Raw genomic sequence first — 26,324 nt, 5'->3', positions numbered from 1 at the left:
CTAAGAAGGAATCTGTTTGACCCACAGAGAATCATGAAAATAATTCAGTTGTTCCTTCCCAGGAGTTTAAGAAGCAGCCAACAGGACTGGTAGGCTGAACCATCATGTTTGAATAATAAGACTGTATGCTAATCCATATGCCTGTCAGATGAATGGGAAGATACCTGATCACTGTCACACTGTGTGTGTGTGTGTGTGTGTGTGTGTGTGTGTGTGTGTGTGTGTGTGCAGATAAGATGTATGTATGTAGATGGGAGCAGTTAACTCTGAGTGTTGTTCCTCCAGTGATGCCCACCTTGGTTTATGGTACTAGATCTCTCGCTGAGAACAGGGTTGGACTGTCTAGGCAGAAATACCAAGAAAGTCTACCTGTCTCCATCTCCCCAGTGTTAGGCTTACAAGTACTTACAATAGCCAATATTTTTGCATTTCTTTGAGAGTTGTTTATTTTATTTTGTTTGCATGGGTATGTTGCCTACATGTGTGTCTCTACCACACATGTATCTGGTGCCTACAGAGGCCAGGAGAGGACATTAGACCTCTTGCAACTGGAGTTACAGGTGGTTGTGAGCCACCATGTAGGTGCTAAGAGTCAAAGCCCTGTTCTCTGGAAGAGCAGCCAGTGCTCTCACCTGCTAAGCCATCTCTCTAGCCCCATGTCCAGACTGTATGTGGGTTCTGGGACTGAGTCAGGAACTAATGCATGCTTGCAAGCCCATCACTGGCTGAGCTACCTCCTGAGCCCTATAGCACACCATTTGCCAAACACCCATCCACTTAAACAACATTTTGTTGTTGTTGTTGCTAAGATTTTATCAGCCTGGCACAGTTTACTGGGAAAACATCCTGAGAGGTCCTGCTACCTCAGAAGGTAAAGGGAGTGTTAGGGAGGAAGAACTGAAAGTCAAAGAGATGATTGATGTCAAGAAAAACTTGTTGGACTCAACGTGAAAACATTGTGAGAGAAGTAAATTTTGATTCATGACTAAGACACTTAGTTACTAAGTTAAGAGTATTAAGTATTCAATAAACCTCTGTGATTTTTCGAACTAAGTATTTTTATTAACTACAAAGATTAAATTTTTTTCTTTTGTTTATATGTGTATATGACTGGGTGTAGTATGTGCATATGTGCTACCCACCTAACTTGATGTCTGTTCCCTCTCTTTGATTTTTTTGTTCATAAAAGGTAAACAACTAACTCCCATGTCTCACCGTTTTTCCTGTGCATGTTGTGTACTCTGGTTATCCCAATTTTATGATCAGTTTTCATGTTATTGATGTCCAGCCTTAGTAACTTATATTTCTAAAAATTTTATTTATTATTGGTACCAGTTGTTTTTATTTATTTAGTTTTTTTTTTTTGCAATGGAGCCTTGCTGTCAGTTTGTGAAAAGCAGCCTATAGTTTTAGCACGAGTCTGGGTTGTTTTTATTTATTTAGTTTTTTTTTTTTTTAAGAAAATGTCTCTCACTGAACCTGGAGCTCACTGGTTTGCTAAGACTGGTTGATCATAAGCTTCATATCTGTTCTTCTCCGCACCCCTCTCTGTACATACCTCAGCACCCTGGTGCCTGGTTTTCTGCTTTCGTGCTAGGGATCCATAAGAACATGGATCTAGTACTTGTCTGCAACCCCTAGGTACCTCTTTACCCAAATTAGAAGCCACAGTGCCTGAATAGGTAGCATTTCACAAACAATACTAAGAAAATGTGACATTCCATAACTTATTACTGCTTTAAAATTTGTAAAATTCTCTCTTTAAACTCAAATGTTCACTTCTATATTTCACTAACTTTTAAAGAATTCAGTAGACTGTTGAAGAGATAGCTCAGCTGGTGGAGTACTTGCTATGAAAGCATGCCAACCTGGGTTTGGTCCCAGAAGTCACATTTAAAAAAAAATTCTGGATGTGGATAAATGGAGACAGGCAGCAAGGATTTAATGGGCAGCCAGCCTATCAAAATTATCAAGGACCAAATCTTTGGGGAATCTTATTACAAAAACACAGGGAGCTCAGGTTGACCTCTATGTATATGCTGCTGAGTAACAGTTTCCTCCACGATTGAAACAGTCCCTCCTATAGGGAAGCTCTTTAAGCAGGGAGGCAAAGAACTCAAAACAGCTTTAGGAAGTCCCTGAAGCTGACCAGATTCACTAGGCCCCTCCCTGCCGGAGGAAACAAAGTTGAGAGTCCCTCTCAGACTAAAGAAGCTGAGCCGCAAAGAAGACTATGTAGTCAGACCAAGCTACCTGGAAGAGATTTAGACCAACTGAGGCACCCAGGAAAGACACTCTTCCAAACTGTTGAGCTGCCTGGAGGCTGTGCAGTATGCTCCAGGTTCCCAACTTTTGTGAGCTCTTACCCATATTGGGTTGGGCTTTGGTGACACAGCTGTCTTTGAATCATTTACCCACAGTGGGATGGGCTTTGGTGACACAGCTCTCTTTGAGTCATGTCTGCTTCTGTAAGTAACCACTCAACCATATTCCTGTAAGTAACCCCAGTTAAATTCATTGGTTCACCAAGTGGGACTTCGGTGGTATCTGTACTTTGTTCTGTTGTGGGCTCCCTATCTGAGGTGAATAGATTTGGGTGCTACATCTCCCCTTAAAAAAGGTTTTATTTTTCACATAACACATGCATATATATGTATGTATGTATATATATATATATATATACATACATATATATATGAAAGAAGTCAAGAGAAATTTTATTTCTTAGAGTATGCAGTGGCATAGAGAATTTTTCTTTGCTCACTTAGAAGACAAAGTTGTTTGTATGAACAACTAAATCTTGAAAGTTGTAGACTTTAGAAAATCATGAGGCAAATGGCATGGAAACGGAGCTCACAGTAAAGACTCTGAGTCTCCTGTAGTCAAAGCAACTAGGATAAAATAATACACGGTGGTGAAACTTGAAAGGGAAAGTACAGTCATACCATGGGATTGGTTCCTAGAATGTTCATGGGATGCCAGATCCAAGGACGTTCTAGCTTGTGATAAAAATGATGCAACATTTACAAATAAGTTATTTATATCCTCCTGTAGAGTTTAAATCTCCTCTCTATTCCTAGTAAATATGATACAGCAAGAATGTCCTATGGTTGTTATGATATATAGTTTTTAAGGAATGATAAAAATAATTCAGTGTGTGGTCAATGCACCTGTAGTTTTTCTCAGACATTTGCTTTTTGATATGTGCTCCTATGTGTGCACACTAGCAAGTGGGTGTCCTACTCAGTTGTGCTTCTGTATGTGCACACTAGCAAGTGGGTGTCCTACTCACTTGCTCTCTACCTTATTTTTTTGTCAGGCAGAATATCTCACTGAAGCTAGAGCTAACAGATTCAGCTAGACCTAATGGCCAGCAAATTTTAAAGATTCTCATGTCTCCCCTGTCCCAGCTCTGGGATTACAAGCCCCTGACTTTTTATACATGGATTCTAGGGGTTTAAACTTGGGTTTGCCTGCCTGCACAGCAAGTACATTGCCCACGGAGCCATCACCCCAGACCTCTCAAACATTTCTGATGTAAGGTTGGTGAATCTGTAGAAGCAGAAACCATGGCTGATGAGGAAGACAGGCAACTGTATAGTCTGTGATGAAATGCAATCATGGGGGTCTCCAAACAGTCACAGGAGTCAAGGGAAGAGCTCCTCTGAGCAGTGACAGATGCAGAAGGAACTCGACAGGAAATGGGAATATCCTTCAGTTATCAGAAATGAAAAGTGTTGCTGAGAGACTGGAAAAGCAGAATAGAAATGCCGTGGGGAGCTAACTTTCTTTCTTCTGTGCATCGGGCACAATTCTAAGCTCTTTGTTTTAAAAAGAAAAAACCCAACCATATGAAGAACATTGCTTTCTCTTTACAATGGTGAGTGAAGTGAGATACAGAGAGATTAAGTACTATTTCCAGTGTCACAAAATTCACAAGCAGAAAGAAAAGAACTAGAGTCCCAATCCTGTAAAAACTACACAACAATCTCTGTGGTAGACCATAGATTAAAGAAAACATTTGGGGGCCAAGATTGTTTCAGACTTTATTCTGAGTTAGGTAGTAGAAACTTTAAAAAAAGGGTCTGAGCAAGAGAAAAGCCCAGATAAAGGAGAAAAGAAGTCAAAGAGGACCAGTGAGGTCAGCAAAGGCACAACTGACAGTAAGAGCTCGATTATCCAGACACAAAGAATTACTCAGAAAAAAAATGGTATTAGTCTTTCAACAGTCTCTAAACTTTTTTCTCTGAGAGTAACACATTCTAAAGAAAACTAATCTATGATTCACACAGAACATTGTGAAAAACTACAGAAAATTAACTGTTGTTTTAATATTTCTTTAAGAAAAAAACAGGCAGTCACAAAGCTTATTTCAGCATAACACTTTTAGAAGACAGGAGGAAAAGAAGGCAACACATTTGAGTGTGCGCCAAAGGAAATAACGGGCATTGTGAGTTTAACACATTTGAGTGTGCGCCAAAGGAAATAACGGGCATTGTGAGTTTAACACTACAGACTCCTTGCGGCAGGAAAGACAAACAATAATGCCAACTAACCAATGATGAGGGGTGCCTCCTACCTCACAAGGTCCCTTTAAAGTAGGACTAGGTCGATGTCTAAGAATATTGGCTAGTGTGTGACTCCTACGACAGCTATAGATGTGTTTAAAAACAAAAGGCAAAAATAGCTAATTGGAGAAGAACAGAAAGTCAGGAAGGCGAAGCAAACAGTGAGTAGAAGCTTGTCACATTGTGGTTGTGGGTAGCTTGGTGCCTATGGGGAAAGTCCGAAAGTTTGAGAAATAGGGTAACACGGCTGTCTTAACAAAATCATGAGATGATTCCTTGTATTTTCCCATCTTCACCACAAAGAAGAATGCACCCCAGATCCCCATAGATAGAATATCTGGAGTAGAGGCAGCTTATACCCTCCAACAAGAGCTCACAGTGTGCACCAACTCCCGATTCTGTGATCAGTAGACAGGGATTCATTTTGGTTTGTGCATTGGTTTTTGTAGATATGTTTACAACACAGAAACTGGCAAGGACTATGAATCGGGGGCTGGGAGGTGGCTCTTAGCTAAAGTGTTTGCTATAACAGGAGGACCTGCGTTTTGATGCCAAGCATCCACATAAAAGACGTTGGGGAGGCAGAGAATGGAAAATCATGAGGGGTCACTGGCCAGTCAGTCTAGCCAATCTGGCAAGCTCTAGATTTAGTAAGAGACCCTGTCTTAAAAAAAAAATTAGGTGGATGACAGAGGTAGACATCCTGGCATTAATTTCTGCTCTCCACATGTACACACCCATGTGTCTATGCACCATCACACACATACACACATGCACACATACATATGAACATGTATACACACACAAACACAAAACTAGTAGTCACCTTCCCCACTTAGAGTTCTACCCTGGAGAGCAGCTAGTTAAACAGTGACCAACATAATATTGACTGTTTCCAAAACCATATGAAATTTCCCCCGAAAAGATGAAGGGGAGGAGGGGGGAAAGCAAGAGGTGGAAGAGAAAGAGAGGAAGAAGAAGGCATGAGAGATGAAGGCAATGAAGGAAAAGAGCAACAACTCAGGGCAACCAGCCCACCATGGTTTCGAGAAGGGCTCATGAACACACAGTCCTAGCTGTGAAATAGCTGCGCCAATTCCATGCAACAGACGATGCATTGTTATTCGGAAAATTCAGAAAGCCCAGTGTCCACTTTCAGTTCCCTGTTGAGCACTGCACGAGTCTGCTCATAAAAGCATGTGCCATCTCTGGTTTTTAGGCAGTGGGAGCTGTTAAAGGGACTCGTATCTGAGGGTACAACTGGAGGGTTGGAGGTTTAGATGGGTTCAACACCGATCAAGAACTGCCGAAACCTGGTGCAACCGTGTTTGGAAAAAGGGATTCCATTTTTTAAATGTTGAAAAAGCTTCCAGATCAGAACTTTCTAGCCCCCAGCTTCTCATGCAGGCTGTTCTGGCCTTCTTCCACAGTTAAAATAAGGTTGGAAAATAGGGATGCCTTACTATGTGTATAAACAGAAAAATCACAATAGTATACATTTATAGCATATGTATTCCTAAATATGTTATTTAATATATATATATATAATGTAAAATAGTGTGCCAAGTAATTTTAAGTATTTTTAACCTTTGAAGGTAACACTTAGTATTTCCTGTACTGTTGCAAATAATTGGGGGATTTAAGTGTCTAGACAGAGACTAGAGTTAGAAATGCTGACAGGAGCCCCAGCTGAGTGACAAATGGTGACACACAGGAAAATAAACTCATTCCCTGTCTTCAGAGTACCCATCTCAGCTTTATTTACACATACTCAGTAGACTCTGTTAGCACCGGGGAATAACGAGCCTCCTGGGAAAGGAACAACTCACAGTAAGGTAGCAAGGCAAAGCGTGGTCCAAAAACAACGCCCCTGACTCAACAGACAAAAGCACTGGAGTCCTGCATAGTCTCTATCATTTAGATCGGTCCCGGGCCCCTTCTTACACAGGCTGTATGACTGAGTCTCTTCTGGAGCCCTTGAGAACATCAGGAAAAGCTGGCACGGTGGTCTGAGTATCTATGTAGCTCTACAATGAGAGATGTGGCAGGGACTTGAACCCAGAAAAGAACGACAGCATCGTGCAGCATTTGTATAGCCCCACAGAACCCAGAAAGACAGAGAGGTTCCACTGGCAGCAGCTGTCATTCACCCGATTGCAGAGGCCTCTCAGATTCAAGCAGCGCTGAGGGTCCTGGAGCTAGGAAATGGAAGTGCTGATGTGTTTACTATTCCGAAAAGACTGTAAGCTCATAGAAAGCAGCTTTTCCTCATTTCACCCAGACCAACCATGCACACCCAGTGACATGGGGGGCCATGGTGGAAGCAGAGCAGAAGAAAAACAAGGTTCCCAGAGACAGGATCCCACCTTCCACATGCACACAACATAAACAGAGAGCAAATGTGCTCATTGTGCAAACAGTCCCCACTTGTCTGAGGTAAGAACACAGAGACATGGAAACTCAGTAGCCCAAGCCTGGCATCTTAAACTTGTCTCGGCTAATATAGCTGTGGAAAACGGCGCTTGCTCTTTATTGTAAAAGAATATATACTGCATTCTTTATATCCCTTTACTTTTATCTCTCTGAAAATCTTAATATTTATTTCCAAAGTATATTGCAAATATATTGTATTCTTGCTTTCTATGCTATAATTGTTCATGGCTCTTTGCCCACTGTAGGCAAAAGTAAGCATTTTGTAACACACTGTTAAAAGCATCTAAGGCTGAAGCTTTGGGGATGGCTCAGGGAATACAGCACGTGTTTGCTGGCATTGGGAGCTGAATTTGACCAATGCCAACACACAAATCTGGGGAAGGGTTGGTACATGCTAATCTTCATACTGGGAAGGCGGAGGCAGGCAGATCCCTGGGACTTCCAGACAAGCCAGCCTAGCCCAGGTAGTGAGCCCCAAGCCAGTAAGAGGCTAGGTCTCAAAATTCAAGAACAGTTCCTGAGGACCAACAGAGAAGATTGAACTCTGGCCTCCAGACACATGTCTGTATGCGTGCACACATGGCACACACACATACACACACACAGAACCAACCTAATCAAATGGAGCCTAAACTCAAGGCGATTTAGCACTAATGCCCTATGTCTGCTGGCATGAGGCCGATGCTTGGAGCTCTAATACTGACAGCCAGTGCGTCATTAGGAGACAAAATCAGAAATGTCACTCTACTCTCCCCCATAATCCTGGAAATTGTCACTTATTTCTCCAGAAAAGGAAAAAAAAAATATCCTAGAACTACAGTGTTCTGAAACTTCCTTCTCTGTAGCAAAGGGACAGCAAGGAAGGAAACAGATTCATTCTCGGCACAGCCCTGAACACAGTGTTCCTCAGACTCAGTCCCAAGCAATTGCAAAACCACACATCACAGAAAGCCAGCTCACACTGTATGTGTGCATATTGTTTAATAAGCTATTCCTTAAGAAGAAGCAAAGAGGAACTCAAAATGGCATTTTTATTCAGAAAAAAAAATATCCTGTGCCCCTTCCTGTTTGTGGGGGTTTAATACGTATACACAATCTACTGTGATTATATTCACTCCGTTGCCCTCTGGAATCCCTACTCCTTCACTTTGATACCGTTCTTCTTTCCCGAATCCCCACTGGCTGGACCAGAACAGAAAATGACACCTCTTTTCACTTTGCTTCCTTTAACCTTTTTAAATAAAACCACATGTTTTATATTCAATTTAGTTAAAGTGGGGTGAGCTGCATTCTAAAGAAATTTGGGAGGTAATTAAGTCCTTTGGATTTGGATCTAGTCCCTCAGAGTTGAAGTGGTATTTGCCATAATCCCCACTACTTCCTGACTCCAGGCAGTCTCATCAGAGTAGAAACTCAGTGGTCTGGGGCACTTTGAAAAGCTTGCAGGTGGCAGAGTGTGTCTGCCTGTGTTTGGATTAGTGAGTACATATGTACTCTCAATTTTTAAATTTATTTTTTCATACACACGACATTTTGATTATATTTTCTCCTCCCCCAGCTCCTCCCAGTTCCTCTCCACTTAGCTTCATGTTCTTTCTTCCTCTCAACCCCCAAAAAAACAAAAATCAAAGGTAAATAAACAACCAAAAAAACCAATAGGACAAAGTAATATAAAACAAAAAGTGCACAAAAAAACATGTGTTAGCCAACTACTCCTTGGCACAGGACCTGCCCTCAAGAGTAGCTGAGATACCCAATGGCACTCTATTAGAGAAAACACTTGGCTTTGGCAGAGGGTATCAATCACAGAGAGCTTCCTGTGTGGGAGTGGGACTTTGTGTCCACTTCCCCTTCTCAGTTCTGGGATTTGGTCTGGTTTGAACCTGTGTAGGTCTTGGGCGTGCTGTCACAATTCCTGTGGGTTCCCTTGTGCATCAGCCCTGTTGTGTCTGGGCAACAGTGCCACTATCTCTAGCACTTACGATCTTTCTGCCTCCTCTTTGGCATAGATCCCTGAGCCCTGAAGGAAGAGGTCTAGCAAATACAACTTAGGGTGCTTTTTTATTTTGATGTCTTACTATATAGTCCACGCTTGCTGTCTTCCTGCCTCACTATCCAAGTGGAGAGAGTATAGCGTGCAACATGAATACTAAGTTTGAAGAGACTCTCTTGGGGGTTTGACTTTTAAGGCCCCTCATATATGTTAACAGGTGGCTTTGGGTTCAGCACAAATAACTTAAAAGTCCCACTGCATTACCATTGTCATTCAGTTAAGACTTTATGTTTGGGGGCTGGGGGTTTAGTTTGGTGGTAGAACATGTAGTTAGTGTATACAAGGACATAGGTTCACTGTATACTACAGAAACAGGAAGAGAGTTTAAGGAGGAGGAGAGAGAGATGGGAATTACATTTTGATAAACCCTATCAGGAAGACAGCCAGAGGGAGGGTTCCTTTCTTGCTTCCCTCCCTTCCCTACAAGCTGCTGAATCTAGATCAGTTCACCCATTCCACCTTTTCTACACCTGATGTGCAGATTTGTCAGCGTTGCTAAGCAAAGTCATCTACTGCCAATTGGAAGGGGAAGAAATTTTTTCCACATTGTTCCCAACAAGTGGCTCATGATCCTGTCAATCTCTCCCTTACCTGTATCACCCCTGTTCCCCCTAACATGAGCCCAGGGCTTCCCTAATTGCACACTCCCCCTCCAGCCATCTCTATTGCTCTCCACACTAAGTGGGCATCCTATTGCATGAGGAAGCTGTGACAACACTGCTGTCAGTTACCCCTGGTTTATTTCTCCCTTTCCTTATTTTCACAGTTGAAAGCCACCTAGGAAGCTTTAAAAGTCATTAGTCCGGTGTACGAACATTAAATAACAGAATAATATATAGCCTCTAAAACAACTGCTATAGCCACAGCCTTGCTGCTCAAAATACATATTAGCTGTCGCTGGATGCAGCCTGGGTTTCAAAAAACACAAGACCCCTTAATTGATTCTAATAGATAGCTGAGGATGAATACAGCTGCTCTTAAGTTAAGACACACAGTCTCATCTGGTGAGGTTTTCTGTTTAACAATCTACATGTGTTCAGTCTGGCCCCAGAAGCTCTAGATCAGCCACTGGAATACTTAGCTCTAACATCTTTAATGTTATTAAGGAACTTATTTTAATTTCATGTGGTGTATGTGTGTGTGTGTGCGCGCGTAGTATACACATGCATGCAGAGCACAGAGGAGGATACTGAGTATTTATCACACTCAGCCTAAGTCCCCTAAATCAGAGCTTCGCACTGAATCTGAAGTTGGCTGGCTGCCTGGCTGGCTGGCAGCCATTAACCTCCAAGTTCCTCCTGTCTCATAGGCCATAGTACTGTAGTTACTGACACATGAGGAGCCTCCCTGACACATGAACACATGAACAGCCATAACCAGCTCTTTATGTGGGTGCTGAGGATTTGAACTCATATGCCCTTGCTTAGGAAGCAAGTGTTCTTACCTACTGGGCTATCTCCCCAACTGCTGTAAGTGATTTTATATGCTACATTCATCAGAGAAGTAGAAACAGAAGAGGCATAAGTTGAAAACCTTACTGAGTCAAGTAAATTAATGTATTATTTTACCTAATTTATTAACTAGTTGTGAATTAGCAAATTTATATCCTATACAGAATTCAATGAGCAGGGTCTCTCTGTGTAGCAAAGACTGACATGCAACCTAAATTCTCTTGCCTGAGACAGTAGGGTATTAGGATTGCAAGGGTGGCCGTCAGGCCCAGGTCAACATTTCCTTGTTAGACTTCATCAGACTAAGTTTTCATGTAGAGAAAAAGAAGACTTTTAACCATAATGACAAAGACCAAACCAATAAGGAGAAATTGGCAGCCTGAACCAAGAAAAAAAATAAAAATTCTTTCTATCAGAACCACCATGACAAAATTGAAAGGCACTGATGCTGTAGCTATGGAAGGCAGAGCTTAGCTTCCCTAACATTCATGCCATAACCAGCCACTGTGGAAAAAATCGTATTTCATTACTAAGAACTAAAAGTTACCAATGAAACAAAACGATGCTGACTAACACTATAATTTTAACTAATGGAAACTCTGAAAGTCATATACATTTTGCCTTTGAAATTGGCAAAAACAGGATAAAAGACAAAGTTGAGAAGGCAAGTGTGTGTGCTGGCCCTACTACTTAGGAAGTGAATTGGGGCATTTGGAGAGAGCCATTTGGCTCCATATATTAAAAGTCTTACAATCTTATGTGTACCTTGTGTCAGAAATCCTCCACAGGAGCATGTAACCTAAAGAAATATTCACCTTAGCTACTGAGGTCCCTGCAGTGCTTAGCCCGGGGCTGGAAGTCAAAAAGAAGGCACAAAGGAGCTGGACTAGCGCCCTTGTGAGCAGATTTATTGGAAAACCTTAGCCTGCCAACATCATACCTGGCACCACCTTCGCTCTGCAGAGCACTGAGGTTTTCCACTCAAATAGCCTGTTGACCTCATCTCCAGCAAGCCTTTGGTTACACAGAAAGCTAGAATGCAGTCCAAACACTATTGCCACACATCGTCCTGGCTTCCCGTCCCCTTCTATATTTCCCTGTGTGAGCCGCCAGCCTGTAGTAGTCCCTGTCTTCTGGCAACGTGGTTGCCAAGGAGTCTGGGCATGAACAGATGCTCCGGTCTTCTGAGGACACTCTGCAGTCATCATCCTGATATCTTTAGGCTACGGTCCAGAGGTGCTTAACTCTTTCCATTCCCAGCTTCTGTTTGCCCATTCACCTCCCTGCGAGCCTTCTAATTCCCCCACACAGTGCAGGGTCACTTTAAATCAGGTCACTTGCATTGCACTATACATGTGTTCTGCCCTTAATGTGTCTTCTCCTTCCTGGGTCAAACAAACATTGCTTGACTTGCTCTAACCACACCCCTGTCCTTCTGTAACAACAGTCCCTGGTAATAGAAAGATTTTTTAAAAGAATAAATCACAAATCTAGGTGCCCAACAAGATTTGCATCGTAAATCATTAATATAATGGAGTATTTGTGACCAATAAAAATGGTGATACCATTGATAAAAATAAGAAGAATAACAAGTCCACTATACACTGTAGGAGAAAAATCACAAAATAAGATGCTTTGACTGAATATGTAACAAGAGCCCATCAATCATAAATCTCTAATTTGCATCATATAGTTATAGTTGGTTAATTTGTTTTCCTTTTTAGGACCTTTATATTATAACCTCTTTAGATGAATATATATTGTTTTTGAAAAATAAAGTCTCAATGAAAGATTCAAAATATTGTAATGAAAAAGTTGCATGGTTTCCGAGAGCACTGTGCCTCAACCGTGTGTATTCCATCGGGATGGGCTTGCTGGGCCTACAGGCTGAGTAGGCATAGGTTCTGAGCATCAGGAGCCACAGCGAGGCTTTGTGTGGGGCTCCTTCTGCCTTAGATGGTACAGAACCATGCTTTCCTGGGAGCCGGGTCTAGAGAGCGACCAGGCTGCTTCAGTCACGGCACTGCCCTACAGGAGGCTCAGTCTACAGCTCAGAACAAGCTCCTGGATTAGTGGTCTTCAAACCTTTGGCAGAAAAACCTCCTGTTATCTCCAGACAGAACTTTATGTAAAACATCTCCTAAACAAAGCCCTGTTGTCTGGCTGAAGCAGGGACTGCGACAGAGACTTTGATCTTATTAAACCTCCTTCACTTCCTTCTCCAAGTCCTCTCCCCCAGAGTTTACATGGCACCTCTTGAAGCTGTTTTGCAGGTTTGCAAAGTGACAAATTGACAGACTAGTCATAGATGGTTTTAAGAAAGCAGCTTCTGTTCCAGTAAAAGGTTTGTTGACTGATGGTATGACATCAAACTGAGTTACTTTTACTTCTGGAGCACGCCCATGGGTTACATGCACTCTTGACTTCCTTGAGGTCTGAGCTTGGTCAATGGTGAAAGATTCCTCTCTGCTCACCTACAAACCTGCAAAACTCAGACCCCTCCCTTGGTCTCTGTTGGCCTCTAGCCCCTTACATGACCTGAGTGTTCCTTCACCTGTAGTCCAACATAGTATTTACACACAGACCCTCTAGCACTTTAACAATATACTCTTAACATTTTGCAACATGGGTTCCAAACTAGACTACAAACTCTAATTAGCTGAGCTAGGCTGATAGGACTAAAAACTCCCACTTAGCCATTGATATTACTGTGTTTATGTCTGCATCTTCCTGTTTCTATGGGGTTGAGAGATCTTGATAGAGACAGGGAGGAATCAAAGGATAGATATCATGAGGATTCAGGCGATGGAATATCTATTATAAATCCTGAAGTAAGGAGACTTCTGACTCCTCTAGAAAAGTTACTTCAAATGAAATCTGACTCTACTAGATCCAGTTTCAGGTCTTTTGGTAGGAGAGAATAGTATGTTGTCCAGTCAAAAGTAATGGGTATTGTTTGAAATCCCTGAAGCCCAGGCAACATGTTAGCACCTGTACATTCTATAGCCAAAGGGCTGTGTTTCTAAATGACTTCCCATCTTCTGTTTGCAGTTTCTCCAGGAAAGTAAACTTTGGTGGAAGAAGTCAGTATTCCAGCTGGCGGGAAAAGAAACAATCTACCCAAATACAGAAAGCATATCAAGGCTCGTTGCAGACACTAAGCACGGGGCTAACCGTGTTTGGATCTGAGCATGGTAAGCACACACCAAAGACAACTATGCTAAAAGCGGGACTTCTGGAACAGTCACTAGTCTGAACAAACAGGAACACAGGAGACTTAGAAGGAATTGGGGTCTGAAATGAGAACAAGATGGCCACTGAAAACAAAGTAGAAGTGGTTGATACTCAGCTATCTGGACCCATGAGTAAGAGCAGAAAATAATCAGCATGAACCTTCTCTTAAAGTAAGAGCAAGAACAAGATGGCAGAGGATGAGGAAGTAGAAGGGCCGTCATTAATAGGAGAGCCAGCTAGAAATGAGAGCTTTGGGCTATTTTTTTGCATTCTTGTCATGTGTTGTCATATCTGGACATACAGAGATCCATGTGCCTGCAGACTACTCCCATGGGGGTTCGTTTTAGGTGAAACACTGCACTTAGAAACCATGCTGTCATATCATTGGACACCTTGGCATTCTCGCTGGTGCACACCTGTAATTAAAGCCTCGGGTGATGGAGGCAAGAAGATGAGGAGCTAAAGGTCAGCCTGGACTACACAGCTAGCCTGTCTTTGCAAAAATGATTTTAAAACCAATGTGTTTAAACAGTAAGTTTCAGAGGATAAAGGAAAGTATACTATTGACTCAAAAATCGTGGGATTTATTGTACTAATATGCATACTAAAATCTGAGTTCAAAATCTACATAAATTGATGGAGGAAGGTCATTGGTTAAGTAATAAAGAAACTGCCTTGGCCCATTTTATTGGTTAGAACATAGGTGGGTGGAGTAAACAGAACAGAATGCTGGGAGGAAGAGGAAGTGAGCTCAGAGAGGCCATGCTCCCCTCTCCTGGGCACACAATGAAGCAAGCCGCCAGGTCAGACATGTTGAATCTTTCTCGGTAAGACCGGTGCTACACAGTTTATTAGAGATGGGTTGATCGGGATATCAGAATTAGCCAAGAAGAGGCTAGATATAATGGGCCAAGCAGTGTTTAAATGAATACAATTTGTGTGTTGTTATTTCTGGTGTAAAGCTAGCCGTGCGGGAGCCAGGCTGTGGGAAGAGGCCCGCCACTCCTAACACAACAATAAATATTAAATATACATGACATTAATGTTTTTAAAAGCATTTTGAACAAGTTCTAGCTTTAAAGGGTGATTTTATTATTGAATTGCAGAGCTAATACAATATGTTTTAGTCAACCCTCTTAAGTTTGGGCATAAAGGGGCTGGGGGAGGGTCTCAACTGAGAAGTGCGGGACTTTGTTCTGTTCTAGTCCCCTTCCCAAGACTGATTTCAAAGCCTTTATTTAGTTTTTATCACTGTTGGATACAGAATATGGATTCCAATAATCACTATAGATAATAAAGTGCCATTAACTTGTACTAAAAAAAAATATGTAGGTGCATTTAAAAAAAAAGAATCTTCATTTGAGCAGAAAGTTCACACCAATATGCAAAATAAAGAGTCCTCAAGAATAGAAAAATCTGAAAACAGATCTGCAGCTTTAAGGAACTAGAGATGTCCCAAATACTTAACTAAGACACTTGGGTTTAGAGGGAAGCTGGAGCTTGGGAGAACTTTTCCTCAGCAGGAGGCCCCTGGATTGCTATTGAATTGTCACCAGCACAATTTTGAACATAATGGCACACAATCTCCTACCCAAGGACAGAGTGGAAGATGAAAGACTCTGCTTTCCTGATGGCCTACAGGACAATCTACCTTTCAATGTCCAGAGCAAGAGTGACTGCACAATGGTTCTGTGTGGTCTGTAAATGGCTGGCTGTCTCTGCTGTTATCCTCGTCACTGTGAAGCCTTACTCCATCCGTGTTGCAGGATGGTCTCCCAGTATCCGCTCATTTCCAGCATACTGTCGCAACAAAAGTTGATTCTTATAATACAGCATGTCAGTCACTGCAGGTGGAGTTTCTCTGTGTCCCAGCAGCCCTTTCATAATAATCACACTGAGCCTTAATTTTAATTATAAATGCTCAGTCAATAGCTCAGGCTTGTTACTAATTGGCTCTTACAACTTAACCCAGTTCTATTAGTTTACATGCTGCTCCATACCTTGTGGCTTTTACCTCTATCCCACTTTGTGTGTCTGGCTTGTTCTCTGTCTAACTGGTGACTCCTTCGACTCTGCCCTTCTTCATCCCATCATTCTGAGTTGGGCTTTCCCACTTAATTTTATCCTGTTCAGCTATTGGACAGTCAGATTGTTTATTAAACCAATCATAGTGACATATATTCACACAGTGTACAGAAGGATTATTCCACAGCAAGTCATACTTTGGCACATGAAATAAATGGAACTGAAAAGAATTTATGTCTGAACAAAGAGTAATCAACTAATGAGATACATTTTTAAAGGCCAATCTATATTTAATTTCAACTTTTCACTTAGTAGGAATGTGGTTTGTCTCTGTTTTACTAATGTGAATATTTGCCTTTTTTTAAATCCATAATAGGCAATTCTCTAAGACATAAGTAGGATTTATGCTATTATACTCATTCTTGTAGCAAACATATTCAAACAAAGAGACTTTTTTTGTTACTTCAATTGTTAGTTTTTTGAGAAAGGATCTGTCTATGTAATTAGGCTGGTTTTCAACTCTTTGTCCTCCTACCTCAGCTGAGAACATAGGTGTGTGCCATCAAACCAGGTTCAATTTTATTTTATTCTTTAAAATGTAAGGACTTAAGAACATTTCTAAAATAATATGTCAATGTTTTCTTCCTAGAGCAAGTATTAAGCTTTAATGGTATTAAATATTTGATTATTTTACAGATCTATAGGCACTACCAATATACAACTAAGTAATAATGACTGATATCAGAGTATGTTTTAAAATATTTATGTCTAGGTATCTTCATTTTCAATCTTCTCTCAGTGGTGTTACTCCTAAGAAACACTGTCATTATTGTTCATTAAGCAACAGGATAGCAGAAAGATAAAAGATAAGTAAAGGGCTACTTACTCATTTGACGCCCTCTTAGAGGATATATCCTGAGTCTCTCAATAATATCAACCACGATCAGGGACAATAGAATCAGAGACACTGGCAGGTCAAGGAAGGGACCAGTCGGTAAAACTGGAACTGTTCCGTTGGCATCCTTTTGAATCTATTTTCAGAGAGTCATTTAAGCACATTTAATTAGTTTGCTTTATTTGTTCTAAATTCTGTCAATAGTCTGCAGACAGTGCTAAATTTATCATAAATATATTTACTGAAAAATTAAAAGCTCTGTTTTTAGCTTCTCAGGTTTTAAACACAAGGCTTTGAACCATTTCTAAATATGCAAAGGGGTTTCACACAAGTGGAATCATTTTTTATTAAAAGTAGAGCCTCCCAGATGAATGAAAAATACAATAATAAAAGACTGTGTAATAACTCAGTTGGTAAAGCACTTACATGGCACACATGAGGCCCTGAATTTGATCCTCATTTTGTGTGTGTGTGTGTGTGTATGTGTGTGTGTGTGTGTGTGTGTGTGTATCTTGCTGTGTCTGTGTCTATATCTGGGTGTCTATGTTTCTGCGTGTGGATGTGGCAGCTTGAAAGAAAAAAGCCCCCAAGGAAGTGCTACTAACAGGAGGTGTGGCTTTGTTGGAGTGGGTGTGGCCTTGTTAGAGGAAGTGTGTCACTGTGGAGGTGGACTTTTGGGTCTCTTTGGCTTAAGCATCACTCAGTGTGACACTTAAACCATTTCCTGTTGCTTGCAAGATGTAGGACTCTCTACTTCTCCAGCACCATGTCTGCCTGCATGTGGCCATGCTCCCCACCATGATAATAGTGGACTGAACCTTTGAAACTGTAAACTAGTCTCCCCAATTAAATGTTTTTCTTATAAGGGTTGCCATGGTCATAGTCTTCACAGCAGTAGAAATCCTAATACACTGTATGTCTGTGTGAATGTGTGTGTGTGTGTGTGTGTGTGTGTGCATGTGTCTGTGTGTGTATATCTGTATATCTCTGTGTGGATGCGTATGCATGTATATTTATGTAAGTGTGTGTGTGTGTCTTTGGGTGGATGTGTTTTCTCTGTAAAGGTGAAATAGACCACTCCTTCCAACTCTACTTCTAAAGAGAGCCCTGAAATTACCAGGTAAGCTCAGCTAAGCTTTCTTCTGCATCTGCTTATGGTATCTATAAACAATAAAGCAAAACAAGCCTGGGTGCATCATATTCTTGGTGAAACATTGAAAGTTTTCTCTCAGAAACAAAACAAAGATACCTTTGTAACCAATGTTAGTCAACTTGTCTTGGATATCTCAGAGAGTCTAATAAATCCAGGAAAAAATAATAAACTTTACTAAAAACAAAGAAAAATTAAACATCACTTTTCATAAAATGTATAAACATATATGAAGAAAATGCTCCCAAATTAATCTATTCTTTTTAACTCCTAATGACAAAAAAAACAAAAATAAGATTTTTTTAAAGATAAAACCATTAACTGCAACTTCAATCGGCATGTCAATTATAAAGCATATTCTGAAATGCATGTGGAAATAAGAAGGGCAGTAGTTATAGGTGGAAAGGAAGGTAGAACAATTCGCTCCTCTGGCTCTGTAGAACACTTATAAAGCTATAGAATAAGTCATGAGGTGTGAGTTAGCACAGAACAAACAGCTAGGCAAAGTGGCGACACTAGATGCTTGGGGACAGGTCAAACACATGGACACCTGGCTTATAACAAAGAGAACTCTGTTGAAGCAGACAAAGGAGTTTTTTAAGCATGGTTCTCTACTCAATAGAAAAAAAACTTGACCCACCCCTATACAACATAACAAACAACCATTAAAGTCAGACTGTGGATCTAAAAGAAAGAGAAGAAATACATTTTCTAAAAGATGAGATAAGTTCATGGTAAGATAAGATCTTTAGGACTTTGTAGTTTAGATTCTGAAATCTTAATTCTTTCACCAGAAGCATTTTACACAGATGAAAGAAGCTGATAAAGCAGACTGTTTCAAAGCAAAAAGCTTCTTATCAAAAGACATCAGTAAAAGTGTGAAGGCGAGTTTCAGGGTGAACATATTTATGGTACCTACGTTTTAAAAGAAATGGGTTAATCAAGATATGAGAGTTAGCCAGTAAGAGGATGAAACTAATGGACCAAGTGGTATTTAAAAGAATACAGTTTCAGTGTAATTATTTTGGGTAAAGCTAGCCAGTGGCAGGGAGCTGGGAGGCGAGTAGCGGCCCGACACTCCTCATTACAGAGTAGACATGGAGAGAGCAGACAGCCTTGTCTATTTCCTGATTTAGTGGAACTGCTTGGGTAGCAGACTTCGAGCAATAGGGGATGTATAGCCTGAACTGCTCATCTCCTGTGGCCAGGCAAGAATTCTGTGGAGGGATCGGAACACCAATCCAGCCACAAAAACTTCAACCTACAATTTGTTCTGCCTATAAGATGAGCTTGGGTAAAAAGGAGCAGAAATTGTGGTCTAGCCTGAGACCTACGCCACTAGAGAACCTGGCCCTGACACTGCCAGATAGGTCAGTATCTAGAGGCTGGATAGCCCATCCTACGACAGAACCAAACATGACTAGCAAAAAAAAAAAAAATCAATGGAATTATGCCTAGTGATGTTCTGTTATACCCATAGATTGATGCCTAGTCCCATTGTCATCAGAGAGGCTTCATCCAGCAACTGGTGGCAACAGATGCTGCGACCCACAGCCAAACATTAGGCAGAGATCAAAAAATACTATGGAAGATGGGGAGGAAAGACTGTATGAGCCAGAGGAGTTATGAACACCACAAGAAAACCCCCAGAATCAACTAACCTGGGCTTATAGGAGCTCACAGAGACTGAATTGACAACCAGGGAGTTGCATGGGACTGACCTAGGCCCTCTGCACATACGTTGCAGTTGTGTAACTTGGTCTTTTTTGGGACTCCTAAGAGTGAGCAGCAGCTGTCTCTGACTCTTTTACTAGCTTTTGAGCCTCTATTCCTCATACTGGGTCACCTTATTCAGTTAATAATGGAGGAGCTGCTTAGTCTTACTACAACTTGATATGCCATGTTTGATTGATATCCATGGGAAGCCTGCCCTTTTCTAAAGAGAAATGAAGGACAAGTAGATGGGGGACAGAGTGGGGATAGGGATTAGGGACTGGGAGGAGAAGAGGGAGGAAAAACTGTGACTGGCATGTATTAATAATAATAAATCATTTTTTAAAAGCGAACAGCACTGATAGAACTGAGAACGCAGTTCAGTGCTAGAAGCTTGCCTTCTACGTCCTGCCCCCAGGTTCAATCCTCATTATAGCAGCAGCAGCAACAATGCTATGGAACTGTATACCTAAAGTATAAACTGCAGTATTGGGCTAGGCTGGCGAACCTTGGATGTACTTAGCACCCAAGGTTCAATCCCAACACCATAAATAAATAAATAAATAAATAAATAAATAAATAAATAAATAAATAAATAAATTGCAATAGCTTTTAAGATGAAATACTTGAGTCTTATAGCAATGAAAATATGTAAACCTATAGCTAGACATAAAAGTATGAATGGCCTTCACATCATACTTTTGAATAAGATAGAAGACATACACTATAATCATAAATTATAACCATAATAAATGTGGTTATAATTTGAATTCCCCTAACAGAAAATTCAAAATATAGGTAAATGGCTCTGTTATAGAAGTCATGGTCAAAGTAATCTTGGGAGGGAAGGAGGGAAGGAGGGAGGGAGGGAGGGAGGAAGGGAGGGAGGAAAGGGAGACAGAGCCTGTGGGGCTGCAGCTGCTCAGGCTGCATTTCTTGACCTGAGTGGTGTTGGCACAAGGATCTGTTTTGTGACATTCCATTGATACTATACACTTATGCTTCAAGCACTTTAATGGAAATGTAATAAAAAGGAGAGGTAACTCTACAATGAATGAGACCACTTAGGATATAACAAAAAACAGCTACCATATCCCAGATATGCCATCATTTTATGAACTGAAATTAGAACTTCTGGGAAAGCCTCCGCAGCTCCCTCCCCCAAGCTGATGATGCTGTCCTCTTTCCCAACACCTTGCAAGTGAATGACATCATTGGTAAGGCCTTTCTGACTTCTGTTGAAAGTGAGGCTGTTTGCTTCCAATCATCCTGTCCTATGGTCTGGTTGTCTCCGGGAAACCTATTGGAGCTCTGGTTTATTGAAACAAAAGACTATCAGCATAATTAACATGTGTAAAATATTTATCAGTGGGTAACTTACCAAAGATAATTGTGTAAGACAGTAGATTGCCTGAGTTTTTTATTCTTTGCAGCTTTGAAATATACTCTTATGTCATATATGTAAGTACAGAAGTAATATGTGTTTTAAAATGCCAAACTATCCCTCAAATCACAGAGGTAAAAATTATCTTACAATAAGGATTACACGTATATGTACATATATTTCAATTTGGAAGAAGATTGGATTGGAATAAACTTTGGAAATGTTTTGGGCATACTACTCTCTTGAGAATCAAAACCACTGCATTTTAAGACCACGACATCCCGCAGTAGAAGAAATAAAAATTGCATACCTCGGTGGCTGCTATGGAAAAGCTGAAGCTGGGAAGAGTGGTGAGCACCACACACATCATCAGAACAGGTCTCCTAGCAAAGGAGAAAAAATAAGCAACAGCAATAACAGCACATTGACAGTTCCTGTTATATGTGGCTGACTTCAGAGTTCCTCTTTCATTCATCTGTTTTTTTCCTAAGAAGCTCACTGCTTCCCTATTTCCATTTCCCAAATGTTTGAATATGGCAAAAAGTAATGTGTGCAGAAAATAAAGAACAGATTTCTCTTCTCCAACAAAGGGATGAGAGATTTCCAAATCGCCCAAATAGTTAGTAAACTAGTGATTGAGACATAAAATAAGTATCACACTGTGTTTTATGACAGGGAAGACTCAGTGGATGCTTACTATCTTGAATTAATAAACAAGACAAAAGATAGTCAGAGATTTGGGGTGTGCAAACATATATACAGTGCAGCAGGTGTGTGGAAGTCAGAGGATAACTTGGGTATTGGCCTCACCTCCACCTTGTTTGAGGTAGGGTTTATGGTTATTTTAACACTGGGTGTAGTGATCCAGCCCATGAGTTTCTGGAGAGTCTCCTGTCCCTGTCTCCTAACTCCCATAAAAGCAGAGTCTGCCCCTTTATGAAGGTTCTAGAGAACTGAATTCAAGTCCTTATGCTTGGGCAATAAACATGTTAGCCAGTGAGTCATGGTGCCAGCCTAGCAAATCATTTTTTTTTGTTACAATAAAACATTTATCCCCTCTTTCCCTGAACACCTTAAATAGTGCCCCACAATATAAGAGCTATTGAATAGTTTTGAGTTGTTAACAAGTTTTCCTTACTTCTGCCATGCCTCTCAATCTTAGACACAGGCATAACTAACAAGGGAGACAGCATCCCTCTGTAAGCCACACCCAGTACATATGGCGAATGCTAAGTACAACGGGATTTAAAGCTGGCACATCAGAAACTAGTCATTTTGTTCTTTTTAGTAAAGTAAAATATAAAGAAGGAAGTTGGTTGCTACTCTTTCTGTCTCAGACCAGAACTGCATTCCTGCAACATGAGGCTACCTAAGAGACCATGGCTAAGCATACATGGGGTTCTCATCCTTATAACCTGACCTCTGAAAATGGAGAATGTACAGAGGATATTCCTGAGCTTTTCTCTGGATAATCTCCCTAGATTACTGCCCTCATTCTCATGTTTTTAATTATTAACCTACCTTCCCAAGACACTCAATACATAGTGTACCAACTGGCATTCCTACCTGAATGTTACAGAGACGGTTCAGACTAAATGCGTCTGAAAGACGAGAAGAGTCCTTCCCCACAGTCACTCTAACACATCACCCCATCCTCTCTGACTTCCTGCTGCAATCCAAGGCCAACCCACCCTCTGCTCATACAGTCCATTCCCATCGTCTCCCATCTGTGCTTCTCTAACAGGATTTCCTGATAGAGTTTCCCGTTCCTGAAACCAGAGTGTCTTCCTCTACTGATCTCTGCCTTATACCTTGAGACAGAGACTCTTGCTGAACCTGAACTTCACAGTTTCAGCTAGACTCTGAGCCCCGTGATTTCTCTGTACCCGCCTGTCTCAGCCCCCACAATGCTGGAGTTATGGTACACATAGGAATCCATACCAAGCTTTTTATATGAATGCTGGGGATTCGAACCCAGTTTCTCATGCTGCCACCCTTCTCCATCTCATCCCTGAGATCACATTTAAAATGTAAAACTCATTTTGTCACTATATCTCCAAAGATAGGAGGCTAGGGGCAGGGGTGGGGAATTTGTGTTTAATGGGGACAAAGATTCAGTCTTGAAAGATGAGAAAGGTTTATGGACAGATGGCTGACATTAATGGTAGCCCAGCAACACAAATGCATTTAATACCTCTGGGCAGTCCACAAAATGGTGAAGGTCATAAATTTTATGCTATGTATATTTTACTACAATCACAGGTATCGCTAATGGATGCACAATGCAATTGGAATACAATAGAGTCTTCTCACCCAAGCCCACACCTTCTTCAAGAAATCCTTTCTCTTTGATCTCCTTTTTTCTGCCTTTGAAACGATCTGCCTTCCCCCCTACTTATCTCCAGCCATCCCAGCTTTCTGGTTCTCTCAGGACCTCTCCATGTGGACTTCTCCTCAGTCTGACCAGAGTTTCACACTATCCTCTGTTCTTCCTGCTGGGGGCGCTCTACCAAACCCACTTCGATAGAGTCTGGTACCACACTGTCACCTATTTCTCCAACTTTGGCTGTTTTCGTACATTCCTTCTGTACGTGATTTGTGTACTTGATTGACCCTTATGACAACTTGAAATCCTGTTGGATTTCTTCTGTTTTTTGGTGGTGAAGGTGGCAATGGTGTTTTTGTTTTTGTGTTGTTTTACTTTGTTTTATTTTTTCCCAAGACAGGATTTTTCTGTGCATCTCTGGCAGTCCTCAAACTAGCTCTATAAACCAGGCTGGCTTTGCACTCCAGAGATCCTGCCTCTGCCTCCTTGGGTGCTGGGATTAAAGGCGTGTGCCACCACCACCTAGCTTTTCTTCTGTTTTTATTGCTTTCCCTTTTCTTTTTCCTTCATATCACTTAACTGAACTTAAATAGCTTATTCTGTGTTTCCAGCACCTAGATTACAGTTTCTGAATCATTTTACGTATATAAACCAGCTGAGAATCTAGTGAATCCTGAGGTATCCTCTTGGGATAAAATCTAAATGAGTAAAATAAAATACAGACTTTCATAACAAATTAAATTGAAATTATCTATAACTCTTTTTAAAATAATCCCAGGACTGGAGAGATGGCTCAGTGGTTAAGAGCATTGCCTGCTCTTCCAGAGGTCCTGAGTTCAATTCCCAGCAACCACATGGTGGCTCACAACCATCTGTAATGAAGTCTGGTGCCGTCTTCTTGCCTGCAGACATATACACAGACAGAATATTGTATGCATAATAAATAAATAAATATTTTAAAAAATAAAATAAAATAATCCCATAGGCCTCCTACCTTCTTACAGAATTACATACAATTATTAGAGTTCTCCCAGATTTTTAAGCACAGTAATGCACGTACCTCCCTACTGATGCATTTCCCCAGCTGTGGAGTACTTAAAACCTGATAGGAACTGTAATCACTTATAATATCGATGTAGTCACTATTTCAGACCAGATTCTAAAGTATCTGCTGCACCTACTGCGTAACACAAATAGTTCATGTGGTAAGTTGTGGTTCCTGGTCATAGTGTTATAGGGTGTTGCCAACATTTATATTAGCGAGCTTTCAATTACAAGATATTTATTGATTACCTATTCCATTAGTTTGGTATGGTGTTGCAAAATATCTGCTACATATAAACTTATGGGATTGCTAATATGTAAACACCAACCCCTACTTATGTTTCTTTAAAATGCTCACATATTGCTAGGTCCTGCTTATAATTTATTAGTAAGGAACATGAATTAAATAACGTACTTACCTAAAAGACACACTGAAATTCCAACTCCCCAGTACCTTGGAACACAACCTTATTTTGAAATCAATTTTTATACAGAATGATCCCATTAACATAAGATCATTTGGGTGGGCCCTAACTTAATATAATCTATATTACAGGCTAGCATAGAAAAAAAAAAGACACGGAAACATTGGAAGAATGCCATCTGGCAGTAAAAGCAAAAATCTTGGTGATTTCCATATTAACCAAGGAGTGCCATGGACTACCTAAACCCAGCAGAGGCTAGGACAAAGGTCAGTAATAAAGGTCCCTCACATAACCCAGCACTAATCCAGCTGACACCTTGTCTCCGGCTCCTGGACTCTAGCCCAGTGAACAGTAACCTTGTGTTGCATATGTAGCTGAGGGTACTCTGTTCTAGCGAGCAGGGAAAGAAACAGAGCTATGCCCCGGGGGGGGGGGATGCTGTTGAAATATCCGAAAAAGCAGGCATGGCTCTGGAAGTTAGTGATGGGGGACTTGGGAGTTGTGCATCACAAAAGCCCAGAACACCGTGGAAGGGTTGGTGGTGGAAACGTAGACGGATGGGAGATTCTGAACAGCTCAGAAAAGGCAGAGGAAGGCTCAGAAAAAAAAAAATGTATCATCTCAGAAAACAGACGTGCCAAAGGTGCTTTTGTGAACAGATGGTTGCTAGAAATTTGACCGGCAAGGTCATTCTGATGTGTGAGGTAGAGACCATTGTCATGCACAAAGCACGCTGTAGCGCGTGGAAGTAGGGCGTGGTAGAGTCCTCACACGGCAACGGACAAGAAGCAGGAAGCCCTAGAGCGGAACCCGGGCAGGTCTGCCCATCAGACCTCTTGTCACCTACTGCCAGCAGCCAGACCCCTATCTCCTAAGACCCTCACAGTTGGGAACCATGTGCTATGAGCCTGTGGGAACCCCACCCCCCCGACTCAAACCTCAACAACGAACCAAGCAGTGAACCAGACACAGCACGGAGTACATCACTCGGCAGAGAACTGAAGGTGTAGTCTGTCTCCTCCCTCTTGTTTGTGGTAAAAAAAAAAATGTAGCTGAAGAACAATAAATTGAATAAATAATTAAATAAATTGAAGAAAGAAGTGTGAGAAGGACACTAGAACTTTACCATGTAGAAAATTCTTACCCCAGCCATATGGTGGGGCCGCGGGTTACATGTTCAGAAGAGACCAACAAGATTGTGGCTGTGAGTTCAGTCCACCACATCAGCAGAAACCCTTGGGCGAAAGACGATGGGGACACTGGCTCTTGGGCTTCTGAGACTCTACAGAAGAAATGAGCTGGTAGAGCTATTTGACTCCAAACATGTCCCTAGAGGGAAGAGTGGCTCTGACGGGTCAGAGACTGAACAAGTCTATATAAATTCAGAAAGCAGAGGCCACCAACCAGGAGTCAGCATAGCTGGGCCTAGAAGGTAGATCCAGAGAACAGAACATCCAGCAACAGAAAATCACCCTCAAGACTTCAAACTGAATGGGATTTTTTTTTCTAGGCTTGATCTTTATTGGAAATCATTGCTTTCCCCTTCCCTATTTATCTGTCAAAGAATGATAATGTCTACTGTCCCACCATTGGAAGCAATTTACTTTTTTTTTTTTTTTTTTT

At 41.2% G+C, this 26,324-nt stretch overlaps 1 protein-coding gene across 1 annotated transcript in view; it reads right to left on the bottom strand.

Annotated features, from left to right (window-relative positions):
- Positions 1 to 26,324, bottom strand: part of Tmem236 (transmembrane protein 236) — a 42,328-nt gene that overhangs the window by 1,575 nt on the left and 14,429 nt on the right. Inside the window, exons 2-3 of the mRNA XM_005354639.1 lie at positions 21,217 to 21,289; positions 16,651 to 16,795 (exon numbers count right to left, since the gene is read on the bottom strand). Coding sequence (XP_005354696.1) covers positions 16,651 to 16,795; positions 21,217 to 21,289 — 218 coding nt within the window. The remainder of the gene's footprint in view (positions 1 to 16,650; positions 16,796 to 21,216; positions 21,290 to 26,324) is intronic.

This window comes from Microtus ochrogaster, chromosome 16, assembly GCF_000317375.1.
Source record: "Microtus ochrogaster isolate Prairie Vole_2 chromosome 16, MicOch1.0, whole genome shotgun sequence".
Taxonomy (NCBI): Eukaryota; Metazoa; Chordata; class Mammalia; order Rodentia; family Cricetidae; genus Microtus; species Microtus ochrogaster.
The sequence above is the reverse complement of the archived record's forward strand: the minus strand, read 5'-3'. Positions and strand labels throughout refer to the sequence as shown.